This window comes from Patagioenas fasciata, chromosome 2, assembly GCF_037038585.1.
Source record: "Patagioenas fasciata isolate bPatFas1 chromosome 2, bPatFas1.hap1, whole genome shotgun sequence".
NCBI classification, from domain to species: Eukaryota; Metazoa; Chordata; class Aves; order Columbiformes; family Columbidae; genus Patagioenas; species Patagioenas fasciata.
This window is the reverse complement of record NC_092521.1, coordinates 110,416,840-110,431,199: the sequence shown is the minus strand read 5'-3', so window position 1 is coordinate 110,431,199 and position 14,360 is coordinate 110,416,840. Positions and strand designations below refer to the sequence as shown.

The following is a 14,360-nucleotide window of genomic DNA, read 5'->3' as shown; positions in this document are numbered from 1 at the left end:
GTTCATTATGCTTTGCATTATCAATGCCGCTGTATAACCAACAATATCAGAGCCAGAACATTTCACCGCTTGACTAAACTAATGACATACAGAGTATTTTCCTGCCCTCATCACTGTATTATCAGTGAAGTCTAACAGCTATGTTGCTTAATGCACTGTTAAATACCCTGTGCTATTTATTTTCTCACAAGAGAGCTTCCTCCTCTTCCCACTTTGGATTATAGCTCATTTTCCATCACATTCTGACTGATAATTTGTTATTTACCCAATCACCTGGAGGGAATGAAGGAGGAAAAATAAAGTTAGGAAGTAGATGTGAAAAAAATTGAAGGGACCATATATTCACATAGCCCTCACCTCATCCTAGCCTATGTGAGAGAGTTCGTGGTAGTTAAAGCAATTGTGGATCTGACCCATTAATTTTCTGCTGAAAATGGTAGGGTTTTTTTGTTTTGTAGTTTGTTGGGTTTTTTGTGGGTTTTTTTTCAGTTATTACACCTTTAGAGTGAAAATCTTATTTTATATAATTACATAAACACAATTGATGGTAGCAATCTATTCCGGGGGCTGAAGATGTTCATTGGCAACCGAACAATGGAGAGAATTATTGCTGACAATTTTACAAAAGCTTTTATCAAAGTTTATGGGCCATTAAGCCCAACAATGCAATTACCAGTACGATATCATCATTCTCAATAGTACAGTGTTGGCCCAGAACAATCCATTTTCTAATCCTGTCTATTATAGCTAGTCTGTTTATTCAGAAGCCATATGTTTGCTATTTCTGAGCTGATCTGAGTCTTTGAAACAGTATTTGAGTTTAGTTCATAGACAGGATTCAGTCAGTATAATATTAAATCAGGAGAAAGTAGCCTTAGTTCCTTTCAAGTGCCCATCATGAATTAATATTCTCTCTTCATATGATGAAATACAAAATACAGACGTTACCTGAGCATACAAACACACATGTATTAAATTCCATGATACGTGGAGGCAACTCTGAGAAACAAGCAATACAGTAAAAAGGGAATATTACTCTCCAGAATCTCAAAGAATCCAGTTCTTGACCTGAGCTTGGCATTGGCACCTTTCATGCCCTACACTATCAGGAATTAATGTGGTTCATAGTGACTAATGACCAATCACAAAAGAAACAGAGAAAGTGTTAATTAGTCCCTTTTACTCTTAATTTACTGAATGCTATCTGCTCATTGATGCAAACCAGACTGCTGCTGTTCAAATCAAGATGACCCTCATTTAGAAAAACAGTCTGTCCTTCCTTCTTTGCACTTGACAAAGCTTTTAAGTGTCAGGGAGAATTACCCACACGTACTGATTGGAGCATCTTACACAGTGATGAACACAAACTTCCACAGTGCTGGATTAGTTCATCTACCATAGACAACTGTGATAAAGTGATGCTGCCTAGGGGATCTGCCTCATTAAGGCGGGAAAGAAAGAACAAGAGCAGCTCTGAAATAATAAAATCATTAACAGGAGCACGTTGCAGAGCTTATGAGATAGGAAACACACTGACAATGCCATTGCTCAACAGTTAATTATTTTTTGAAGGCCAGATGGGAATGAGACAGCTTTTCAATGATAACCCTTTCAAATCCCAAACAAAAATATCAAACTGATCTATTAACTGGACATATATCCTAACACAAATGTTTTAAGAAATTATCCTACCAGATAACTGAAAATGCTGAAGTTTTGACTTCACTCCCTACTGAAGATATCCCCCCTTGCAAGTGGTCAAATTAGGAATTACAAATTGAAGGGATCGCATTTTTACTTTTACGCCAAATTAAGACTGCTGCAACTCAACTATTTTTCTTCCTTTCCAGATAGGTAGAAGCCAAGCACATAACATAAACATGATCTGCGTGACTTGCATAAACATGACTTTCCAGATCTGCAGTGAAATACTTGTCCCTGCTCCCACTCCCAAAGACCATTATCACTTCTGCCATTAGTTTCGGGGAAGTGATAATGGCATCAATATCTACCTAGATGCTACAAACATGAAAGTAAAAGCAAAGCACAGTGTTAATAACACCTTGCAAGCCTCATGTGGTTAATTCAGTCTGCTGCACAGAGGCACCAGCTCAATTCTAATGTTGGCTTTCCTCTGCTCCATGAGTGAAACTTTAAATGGAAGGCTGTGCTCTGTCCCCAGCATGTGAAAGTACAAAAGGACCAGCTAGAGAGGCTTTCATTAGAAAGCCAAACCCTAAATTGCCCACTTCTATGGGTGATCAACGCCCTGTCAGCTGCTGTAGCTTGGTAAGGACAAACTCACTGTGAGCGATCAGATACTAGCCAGAATTTGAATACTGAACCTGAAGAGGGACATACACTCTTCCTGGACATAATTCATCTTCTGTTCATGTTCATGCAGGTCTTAATTGGGAAAGACCTGGATCAGTACCTAAGGGAGAGGAGATGGGGCTGTTACTAGATTTTCTGACAGCTTGTTTTTCAGGGAGCGATGTCTCTCCTTTAGGTAGGCTCTGAAAACAAAGTCATACTGCCACCACTTCTCACCTCTTAGCCAACAGCTAGGGCCCTGCGTCCTCCACATCGCTCTGTGGTGCATAACTCATGTTCATATGGAGACCAAACAGCTTAAATTATAGTCTAGGTTTGACAAAGCAGCTTCCAGACTCAGGATTTTGCCAACTAACACTTCTGTTTAAAAAAAAAAATTGGTTTGTTTTGTTCTGGTTTCATCAGTTTTTCACTTGAGGTTTTCTGTTTGTTTTTAATGGGGGTGAAAAAAAAATGGGTACAGACCTAGTGCAAAACAAGTCTGAAGAGCAACAAAACAAATTGAATCTTGTTCAAAAAGTGGGAATGTCAAGTTTCCATTCATGAGAAATAGGTTGCAATAAAAATGGAGGAGAAAAAAAAGCTCCACACATATAACAGCTTTTCAGTAAGGCACTTCCCGTTCAGCAGTTTCCAACAACACTGATCCAGCCAGTGATGGGGTCACACTCAGGGACTTGAGGACTCCCCTCCATTTTTTTGTGAGGGAAGGATTCCTTGTCCTCACGTTCTCAGTAGATGATCTCTGTACCTTCACATTTAACAAACGAGAAGCAAGCTTGTAAAACATTAGTCATACCTACTCTTACCACAGCTTCCCCTTCCCCATGATTAAAGGGAAAGAAAGAGGATTTTGTTGGGTTTTTTTGTGCTTCCAAAGTCATAGTTCGTGCAAAGTTCAGCACCAATGCCTTCAGGCAGGAGAACCGGTAACTTCCACTTGCAGAAGAAACGGTGATCACATATACAAAATGGCATTTTTTATCTGGCACTGAAGGTCTCTGGTATCTGCATTATACTGAAAGGCTCTTTTATCAAATAGGTATCCCTAGTGTCTTACATATCTTTTACGTTATAAAAAAAAGTTATATAAATATTTATATATGATAAAAAAGTTGGAAAGAAACATGATAGCAAAATTTTCTCCTGAATAAAGCAGATGAGCATATGGACAGTAGGTCCTCAAATCTTACCTATTCTCCATATCCCCAGAGTGCACCATCAGCCAGATCTGCTTATTGCCTTTGATAACTCAGAGTGTATTTTCTTAAATTAATCAACATTGCTTTGTAGATGGTATAACCACTTATGACAGGGTAGTGTAAAGTGACCATATTTTTTTTTAATAATACTTTCACAATGCCAAAACCACATGGGATTTTTCGATCACATAATACAGTTACTTAAAATTAAGACAAACTACAAAATAATACCATTAGGAAACAAAGGCCAAGAAGACCTTTTCTTGCTTGTCTTCTACGCCAAATTACAATGCTCTTGTCACAAGTTCAAACTCAACGGCAGAAGCTGGAGGTGTACCATGAAGCATATCACCACGGATAGCACATAATCCATGAGCAAATCTGAGAAAAGCAGTTTTCTGCATCTCTGGTTATGGCACATCCATGGGAGCTGATATCCCAGGAAGACATGAAGCAAAGCTAAGATTGCAGCAAATTGCAAAAGTTTGGGAAGCATTCCCCACTACAATTAAATAAAACGAAGGTGCACTTGGCAAAGTGACTCCTTTTCCCTATTAAGTATCCACTTGTGGAAAATCAATAAGAAAACTTAAGTGTTGAAGATACAGTACAATGCCACCTGTACAGAACACATGTGTATCTCATTTTTTATGTAAACCTTGGTTAAGTGGCTTGTGTTGAAATGCCACCTAGCATTCCAAGTGTAACCCAGCTTAATCATATCTATTGAAAACCACATAATTAATAACATGAAATATGCAGCATGCCATCCTAATTGCAGAGGTTGTCTCATTTACTAGAAGTCATTTATTTATTCAAATGACTTGAGCTACGTGATTCAATCTGAATCATGGGAACTAGTTACTGATTTGTGCAAACAGCCTCTTATTTCTTTGCTAAAGGCATTGTTGAAATAACTGAACCAACTGCTAAAACAAGCTTCTCTCTTGAACCCTGCCTTAGTCTTACATCAGGAGTGAACTTCAGAAAACACAATTATTCTACAAAAGCATTTTGAACTTCAAAATTTAAGAAAAATAATAAAATAGAGTCTAATTTCATGCAATTAAAAAAATTGGTATTTCCAAGATTAGAGAATGGCTTAGCAATTGGGAACTGCACATTCAGCCATGATTGCACATTGCAGAATTTAAGTACACAACTCTCAAGAAGAAATGTCTACTACCTCAGATGTGAATCAATTCAGCTTTCAGAAGTGCACGTATGTCTCTCAGATCTTAATGGTGAATGTGAATACATAACCCCAGACAGAAGCAGCTATAGTATTTTTTTTTGTTATTGTTTGCTTGTGTTTGTTTGAAGTTAGGCCTTGCAAATATGAAAACTGCCATCACCACTGTGCTGCAGCTATGTAGAAAGCATAATTTAAGAAACAATTCAGACTTTACATCTGCTTACACCCAACCTTGATTTGCAGCTACTGTCTCATACCACTGTTATTTCAGGATGTGCTGGGGCTTCCCCTGGGGCGGTGGAGCAAGGGGCCAGGCATGCTGAGCCGTACCACAGACAGGGAGTGAGCACGCTTGGGTCACAGGGAGCCAAGCCAGATGCATGCTGCGGTCACCTCATCCCAAGCCACAGCTAGTTTCTATCAAGGGACTTGTCACCACGGAAGGACATGCAGAAGGGTCTTCAGGAAAAAAGGGGAAATGATGCTCTGTGTGAGATTTTGTTTCAAAGCTAGCAAATGAACCCTGAGCAGGATGTTGGTTACCTTCAACTCCAGGCACTGTTTATTATTGGCTTGGGCATTGGGCTAGAGGCCAACAGCCAGCTGTATTGCCTCAGGCAACCATTCAAAGACTCTGTGGCTCCAATGCCATGGCTCCCGATAGGTAAAATAATACTTTTCCCTACCTAGGAGAAGTGCTGCATGATCTTGCAGTGCCCCAGTGCCAGGAGTGGCTGATTTCCAGAGCTTTTCTGGTTATCTTCATATTTGCTGCTGAATCTGGTGACGGGAAGGCAAGGATTATGTCACCACGTTTTGATTACCAAACTTACACAAACCCCGTTCCCACAAACTGATAATTTTCTTCTCATAAAAGCCAGAGCTAAAATACTACTATCCTGTCATCAAGACACCTGGTTTATATCTTCTCTTCCTTTCTTCCACATTTTCCCCAGAAAACATCCCGCCTGACATGATCTCTGCCAACTCACTCAACTCACTTATCCCCGCTGGCCCCCACACCCTGGGGAGGAGCCACCCACCCCAGGCAGAGCGGTTCTGGCAAAACCGCCTTTGCTGGTCCTGCATAGTTTTATTTATTCTTTTTTGCATTGTTTGGGATGGAGGGGGCTGGCAAACTCATGGCTTTTCCAGGGAGCTGGAGGGTACGCCCGGGGCAGCTACCCACCCTTCTTCACACAGCACTTTGCAAGGTAAAAGAACCACAGAGCGGTAACCGCTAGATGGAGGAGAAGGCTTTTAACCCACACAGCAGCACTCACGGCCCTTGGGGCATTGCTACCGCTCGGCAGCTTTCGCCCCGCCTGCCCAAAGCCCCAGCCCGCCTGCTTGTGCACCTCCTGCAAGGAGGTTGCAAGCCTCCAGCATCTCCTCTGGCCAGAGGTTAGCAAGGTATGGTGAAGGCAGCAAGCACACATAGGCCAGGAAGGTGATGGATACCAAGCTTTTTAAAAAACCCCATTAATTTACTCATTATATTTCATTATTTCTATTATTTCACTATTTTTACTTCATTTAATGAAAATGGAAAAAAGTGATCACAAACATTTTGGACTCTCTACTTAATGTTCACTCAAATTGGAGCAGAGATATTTATGTGTATTCAAATGACAGTTTACTCCACCCTCAAACCTTTAGTTTTTCAGTGGAGGAAGAAGCGAATTGAGAGTTAGTTCATTAACTTGGCCAAACTCAGCGAACAGGACTTGGCCAAAAAAGTGAGTGGGCGGGAGACATGAGAAAATCAAGTGGTCTGGTATTTTCAAAATAAACCTGCAAATTTTCATTTCAAACAGCATTTCATTTTCCTTCTTATCCAACTTAAAAAGAAAAGAAATAGTCTCAGGTTCAATTTAATCTTCCAGATTATCTTAAAATTGAGGGGTTTTTGTTGGTGGTTTTTATTGTTGTTGTTTTGTTTTGTTTGGTTGGGTTTTTTTTCCCTTCACTTGACAAGAATCACCGTGACATATTTGTTGCAGTTTGACTGGAAGTGATTCTTTTTTCCAGTTGGATTTTTTTTTGTTTTGGTTGTGTTTTGGTTCATTGGGGTTTTTTTGGTTTGGTTTGGTTTGGTTTTTTCTTTCCACCTCTTCAGCCACGAAAGCAAACAAAACCCACCCATGGTTTGATGCACTCTAATAGTACGACATGCATGTGAACACGTACATGTTTACTTTCATGTACGCAGATGTGCTGGGCAGGAGAAGGCATGCTGGCAGAAGGAGGAACTTTGCATTTGCCTCGCATGGATCTGTCAACAGGCAAAACACACCTTGCATTAAAACTTCAAAATGAAAGCTCACACGCCTTTACAGGCTACATAAATCCAGACCTGGTGTCTCCTAGCAATGTCTCCTGTTCTTTAAAAAAAAAATTAAAAGGTGCAGTATGGTAGCAAGTGTACTTAGCTCAATGGACAACCTATGTGGCTTTGTCTTTTGACTCTGGTCATCACAAAGATTTCCTGTTCAAACACACAACCTCACAAGTGGGTTTCTCGTGCTTCTTCCCCATGAGCAACCCTCAGTAACACTATTAAGCACAGAAAGCACAAGATTCACACCTACACATTCTCCCGCTGGGACAGACTATGAAGTCAGGTCATAGTCTTAATAAATAACCATCTTGCTTCAGACGGAATAGGCATTTATTTTGGTACAACTTCTCTGTACAGAGGAGTACATCTCTTTTTTCCACATTTCCTTTAGAAATGACTTCTGCTGCCATATTCATGCCAAATGTTCTGTAACTATTTCTGAAGAAAAAAAAATACACTGTTACTCAATACTGTTAGATCAGCAGAATTCAGCCCTAAAAAAAAAAAAAAAAAAGTATTACAGTCCCGTTTGCCGCAGTTGGAAGCCAAGAAGTAACACATCAAAAACCAGAATGGGCTTGAAAGATACTTATCTTAATCTTATACTGCACCTACTAATAAAATGTTTCTGGAAGTAGCACAGGAGAAGGTCAATATGTATGTTACCGGGTCATCATGTCCTGTACCAAGCTGAACAGCAACTGTCAGAGCCCACACAAAATGCCAAGCAGCGGATTCCCGCACTGTGTACCATTAACTCCTGGCAAAATAATTGACCTGAACACTTTCTACCTCCACCTACACAAAGCTGATAAACCCATAGTGCTCGCTGCTGATGTCCTCATGCATTTCACAAGCCCTCCAGATGAACACGTATGAACAGCAGTGGTCCTCAGGAACAAAGGGCTTTCCAAGGCAGCTTTTATCCCACTCTTGTCATGTGAACCCGGAGATGTGTGGCACTGCATCAGCCTCATTCAAAGGATGCATCCCAGAGGTAAGGGCCTCTCTGCTCACCTCTCATCACCAGTCCTGCCCTCCTGCTGCACCCCTTAGCTCCATGAAGCAGCAGTTCCTGCTCAGTCATTGTCCCCAATACAGGCACTGGGTGGAGCGTGGCTTAAGACCCAGAGTGGCAAATTCTGCACTAACTTTGCCAACTGCATTTACAGCAAGACATGTTGCTCAAGCTAACCTCAAGGCGAGAGCAAGGCAGGCGATTATCCCTGTCACAGCAATAACTGCTGCTTGAGTATTCATCGGAGGCTACACACCTTCTACAACTGCTACAGAGTAAATCCAGGAAGCGAAAAGCAAGAATGTGCCTTCCGCTGAGGAGCAAATGAAAGCCCTGCTGCCTTTCCTATTAACTTTTCCTTTCTGCTAAAACTAGCAAAATCCTAGCTGGATTAAGTGCAATTCCTGTGCCAGCTGAGCCCCAACCAACACAATCGTGTTTTTCCCTAGTGGGTGCACAAGAAGTATAGCAGAACGGGGTTTTGCAAAATTATAAACACAAATAGAAGATGCCTAATTCAGTTCACGCCTTTCCAGAATAACATATTACTCTAGCTAGCTGGTCATCTTTGTACAGAATAAGACCTCACCTCTATTTTGTATCATTTAAATTAAAAAGTTTTGTCAGCTGGGTCACCTCAGCAAGTGCTCCTAACTGGCCAGAGGATGTTTTTGTGGATACAGCCAATTCTGGTTCCTCCAACTAAAGTTCCACAAGTCAAAGCATTTCTCTGACAGTACAACCACATTTGCATTACACAAGGACTTTTGCAATACAGATCTGAGTCTAACATGAGATTTGACACAAGTTCTTGCACCTGTAAATGCCAATGCTTCTAACATGCTGAACTGCGAATTTCGAACATACGTTAGTTCTTCCTGGGATACTCCACTCACATACAGAGTGACTGTGCCCTCTGATGCACATGTGCTACAAAAACTTGGACTGATACAGGAGTCTGTGGCAATTTCAACAGTTTCTATGCCACACCATTCCATGAAGGTATTGTCATCGTGCCTAAAATGAAGTAAACCTTTCACGGGGTTTGTTTCTGAAGAGCTATTAAGCAAACGGAGTTTGTGCTAAAGGAAGATAAGGACGGCTTCTGAAGGAACCGGTTTGGTTAGTCATCTATCTTGCTGCTAAAGCTAGCATATCCCATTGATTTGAGTGATACAGGGATACCCAAATGCAAAAGTCAGCCCTGAGGACCATAATGGCATGTGCGACACTCCCTGAAAGTCTCTATAAATTAACAAATGAATTACAATGGACTACTCTGATTGTAAAGTCTCCAGGGCATTGATCTTGATTTCTTATTTATCTGCAAATCTCTTAATATACTCTGGATGAGAGAAACAACACACTTGTATTTACTATTATCACTTCTGTATGTAGTTTGCTAACCACGTGCACATACTTTGCTGAGAAGCCAGTCTCTTTTGTATTATTTTGCACACAGTCACAGTATTGTGCAGATTGCCCAAATTAAGGAGATTACTGCTGGCACTTTACCTTTCCTTCCCTGGTTATCAGAAATTGCCCTTAACGATGGGCTTTGTTGGTTTTTTTTCTTAATCATTCACACATTGAGGCACTGCAGTAAGAGCAGGTCTATACTCAAGACTACTTATTTAATTATATTATTTCACCAAATTGAACTGTTTCAATACCTAAATTTCCATATCTCTAACTGCATTCATTGCTAAGGCTGCATAGATTTGTTTTAGTTTCCAAATCCGAAAAAAGTTCAGTCATTTACCAAGGAGAAAGAAAAATAAAAGGGTGCTCAGACAAGACCATAGATAATAAACAAATACCTACACACACACACACACATATTTGCTCTGTCCCCACACAGAAAACTCCACTTGCATCAGTGATAATGCAAACACAGGCATGACAAAACAGCGTAGCAGCAACACAGGTACTGTAAGAGAACTCCTTTGGCTGTGACCTGGTGACTGGCACCAGGCAGGCTGAGGACACTGCCAACTCCTCCACCAAGCTGCAGACGCCCCCGTGCTCACTCCCACCAGTGGGCAAATTTCACAGGGATCTTGTGCCAGGTCTGTGGTCCCACAGAGCAGCGGCCAGGTTACATCGGAGAGCACCTGAAAACACACTGGATGCCTGCACATAACCAGATCAAGCCCTACAGAGTCCACAAAGACCAGTCTACTTGTGCATGTCTATCACTAGTAAGTATGGAATAACATACAGTGCAGAACCTACAAAAAATGTAAAGGGCAGCAATGCACAATAGCAGTACACACATAGTCCACATGTAAACACTGCGCAGGATATTAGATGGAGCTTTTTCATTTCATGAGAAAATGAATACTTCAACATCCTTAAGGAACTTAGTTTTCCTTTGTTTTTCAGAATGCCAGGTAAGCTATCAGATATTCAAGGCCGCTGCATCCAACTTCTGCAGCTACCGAGCTGCCCAGCATGCTTGCATACACGCTCCCAACACAGAGCAGCGTGCCACTATCCCACAATGGCTGCAGCTACAGATCAAAACTAGAGATACAAAACCAATATATAGCAACAAAAGGCAGTTCGCTTAACTGTAGTGTTGTCACCAAGCACTGAGACACAAAACTGGATGTGGGTCAAATGCATCCTGTCTAAGTGGCACTCTGGTTGTCACAGGTATTTATCTCAGGTACCACCGAGCAGGCCATTAATGGAAATCCGGATTAGTTCCACTGCGGTTAATCTGGGTCAACATCAGAGCAGGTAGATAGAGTCAGGTACCGATCCCAGTGAATGTACTTCAGTTTCCAGCAATGCCATTTGGTTCTGGAATATGCGCAATTAGGGCTTTTTTTGTATCTTAATGACTACAGTGTTATAACCAAACCAGTTTTCTCTCATCTATATTCAAAGAACTCATTGTAAAGTTTTGGCAAAAGACACAATTGTATTTAAATTTCCGTTCAAACATTATGTTGATCAGATTTTATAGGTTCATTCTGACATTCTTCTAACAAAACCAACATAAGCCGGGGTTGTTTTTTTTTTTTTTTTTGAGACATCTCCACCTTTTGGAGAAATTTGGAATTTGAAATGCGAAATTTTAAAACTGTAATTGCATATGCAATTTGAACTTCCAAAGTCCACAGAATTTGGTCTTAATACTCAAGCATGTTGCATATATTTATTACGGCACATTTACTTCCAGAATTACTCTGAATTTTAATGCTGGTTTCCATCACTTAACTGAAGAGGCACGTCCTCCACATACACTGATGCTCTGTTACCTGTTGGACCTGTCGCTTCAAATCAGTATCTCACAATTCTCAAATGCCGTTTCATTTTGTACCTCTGACTTGTTTTCTTGTTTATGCTCAAGTGTGGGGAGAAACTAATAAAGACCAATCTATTGATTCATGCTTCCTGAAGAAATTCTTCCGCCTTCCTCTTTGCCACTGAGCCTCCAGCTCTCCTCAGAGGAACAGTTACTTGCTAACAGAACATACTGAGAATAATCTCTATTGTGTTTATCACTCAGCTGTTATTTAGTAATCCTGAAATAACTGGCACCCTCCTAAGTTTATCAGACACAGAATTAAACATTATAAACAAGTATTTCTCCTCACACTTTATGTATGTTACAAGGCATGTGCACTTGAGACTGCATCTCAAAAGACTTTAAACACACCACAGCAGATACTGTCACCTTGCTTCTCATCATTTTCAAAGGGAGAGCGGGGGGAGAAAAAAAAGAAAAGCAGGAAAGAAAAACTGCCCATGTTACATCAACAACAGGTATGAACTTGATTTCTGGAACAAGAGAATCTCTCCACTCTTTGAAGGTTGTGCAACTAGTTCTCTTGGATGGGGTGTTTCTCCTTTTCAGGACGGTTTTACTGTCCACAGTCATGAAAGACTTCACTCAGTTGCTTTAAGCCGTGCATCGGTCCTTCTAAAAATTCTCGTCTCCCGCTCTTTCTTTAAAAAGAAAGAATGAAAGTAAAAAAAAAAAAAAACACCACTCAAATCTGCATTTTTTCCCGGCTGGCAGATTTCCAAGATAAAGAGGACTGCACTCTGCCTGGAACAGCAGCCGGGGCCTGCTCTCCAAATTCACAAAAGAGAACACCACACACAGAGAAAAAGCGACAGATCTGACCAGCCAGAAACGTTTTCTCACCCTCTAAACCAGTTTCTCGGGAAAACAAAACAAAACAAAACAAAAAATAAAATAAAAACAAACACAAAAACCAAACTAACAAAAAACCAACCAAACAAAAAAAACCACACACAACCACCCCAAATCACCAGCCCTATCAGACGACCGGGGTCGCAGACGCCCGCTCCGCGCCGTTCCCACGCACCGCCGTACTGGGCGGTCACTGCGCTGGGTGACAGCGCCGGCAGAGTCGGGACGGCGGCTTCTTCACGCTGGGTCAGACAGGGATAAATCGCTCCTGTTTTTAATAACAGGGGAACCAGAACCCACATGAAGTTTCCCCTCTTTACACGCATTCCCCTTCCCAGGTGTATACATATATATATGTATACACGTTTTTTATTTTAACAGCACGAGCGGAGGTGTCCCGCTCAGAGCGCCAGGCGGGGGTTACCGGAGCGGCACTTACCGGAGCGGCACTTACTCGGGGGCTGCGCGGCTTTTCGCCGCCGGTCTTCGCGCCGTCCCCGCCCGGCCGGGGAAAGAGCCGCGGCGAGAGACAGGACAAGGCGAGACCGGGAGGAAAGGATGAAGAAAAAGGCATGAAAGAGGCACAACCGATGAGATGTGCCAAGGCTTATTCCCTTTATTTCCTCCACCCCCACAAAAGAAAATAAACCTAGAATCAGGAAGTCAGAGCTGCGTGAGCGCTGCTATAGGTTTAGGTTTTTTCCCTTTCTCCTTTTATTTTTTTCTTTTTTTCAAGGAAATAAGTAGTTGGGACTTGCCCTCCGCCGCTCCCCGCGGGAGGCCGCGGCGCGTCGGCGCCCGCGTCCCGGCTCCCACGGTCCCACGGGGCTCAGCCAGCAAAGCGGCGGCGGGACCCCCACGGCGCCCCTACCTTTCTTTTCCTCCACGACGGAGCAGAAGGCGACGCGCCCCAGAAGCAGCACCAGGACAGCGACCCCGCGGGGCCCGGCGGCGAGGGGGCTGCGGCTGCCCATGCTGCGGGACACCGCTCCCTCGGAGGGGTGACAGGGTCAGACGGGGTAGACGCACAGAGATTTCCGCGGAGCCTCTCCTCTCCTCTCCTCTGCTTTGCTGTGCTCTGCTCTTCTCTTCTCCCGCGGCCGCGATCAGCTCCTCTCCGCTGCTCTGCCCTGCGCGGCTCCGCGCAGCATGCTGGAGGGCGGCCGTCGAGGGCTGCGCGCACACGTGCGTACCCCGCTGCGGGCGGGCTGCCTTCCTCCTCCTCCCTCTGCTCCTCCTGCTACAGGCGGCGGCGGGTGCGCAGGGGCTTGCGGAGCTGCTGGAGCCGGCTGCGGGACGGGGCGCGCCCGGCTGCGCTCTCGGCCCGACCGCGGAGCGCAGGGGCTCCCTCTGGGGACGCCGAGGAGGAGGATGGGGCGGGAAGCAAGGAGGAGAGAGGAGGAGAAACCGGCGGCGCCTTCCCCGCCCAGGTAGGGAAGGGGAGGACCTGCCACCTGTCCCGGGATAGAGGGTGAGAGGAGGAGTGAGTGGGGAGAGGATAGTTTAGGTACCCCTCCTTGCTCGGGAGGGAGGGGGCGTGATGCTTCGCTTCCCGGCGGCTTCTGCCCGGCAGCTGCTGAAAGCATGAACATGTATTTGCTCTGCTGCTCGCAAAAAAGCGGCGTGGCCCTGGCACTGCCTCCGCCACTCCCCCCACCGCCCCGTGTCCCCTCCCGGGGGAAGGCCCTGCCCCCGAGAGGGGGCAGAGGCTGTGCGGGAGCGCGGGTGCCCCGGGGTGTTTTGCAGCAGAAACTCTGTCACGTCCCGTTTCCCAGGGTCCCTGAAGCCCCCAGGGAGGGGAGAACAGGCAACGAAGGATAGAAGCGTTTTCTCTGGAAGTATCAGCAGCGAGGCGGCTCCGGAGGTTAAATTTGCTCTCCAGGGGCGCATCTCCGGGTCTCTGGCCCTCGTTTCTGCTGCCCTGAAAGCTGCGAAGCCCAGCTGGTTTCTCTGTGAACAGTCCTGCTCTCCTTCTGGTCATTTTACCGCCGATGCTTGCAAGACCAGGTGTGCGTGTGAAATAAAACTGCACTGTTTCTATGCATATTTTAGCACAAGGGTAACAGGGTGCGTATCTGTACATACAGTTGCTAGTCCCC

At 43.9% G+C, this 14,360-nt stretch overlaps 1 protein-coding gene across 3 annotated transcripts in view; it reads right to left on the bottom strand.

Moving 5' to 3' along the window:
• EGFR (epidermal growth factor receptor) overlaps positions 1-13,591 on the bottom strand; it is a 162,568-nt gene extending 148,977 nt beyond the window's left edge. Inside the window, exon 1 of one of the 3 annotated variants that reach the window (XM_065832986.2) lies at positions 13,133-13,591. In XM_065832986.2, the coding sequence (XP_065689058.1) occupies positions 13,133-13,235 (103 nt within the window). In that variant the 5' untranslated portion in view covers positions 13,236-13,591. Of the gene's footprint in view, positions 1-5,417; positions 5,439-13,132 lie in introns of those variants that run through there. The other 2 variants (XM_065832985.2, XM_071804701.1) reach the window with 2 other exon arrangements.
• Positions 13,592-14,360: the final 769 nt, after the last annotated feature.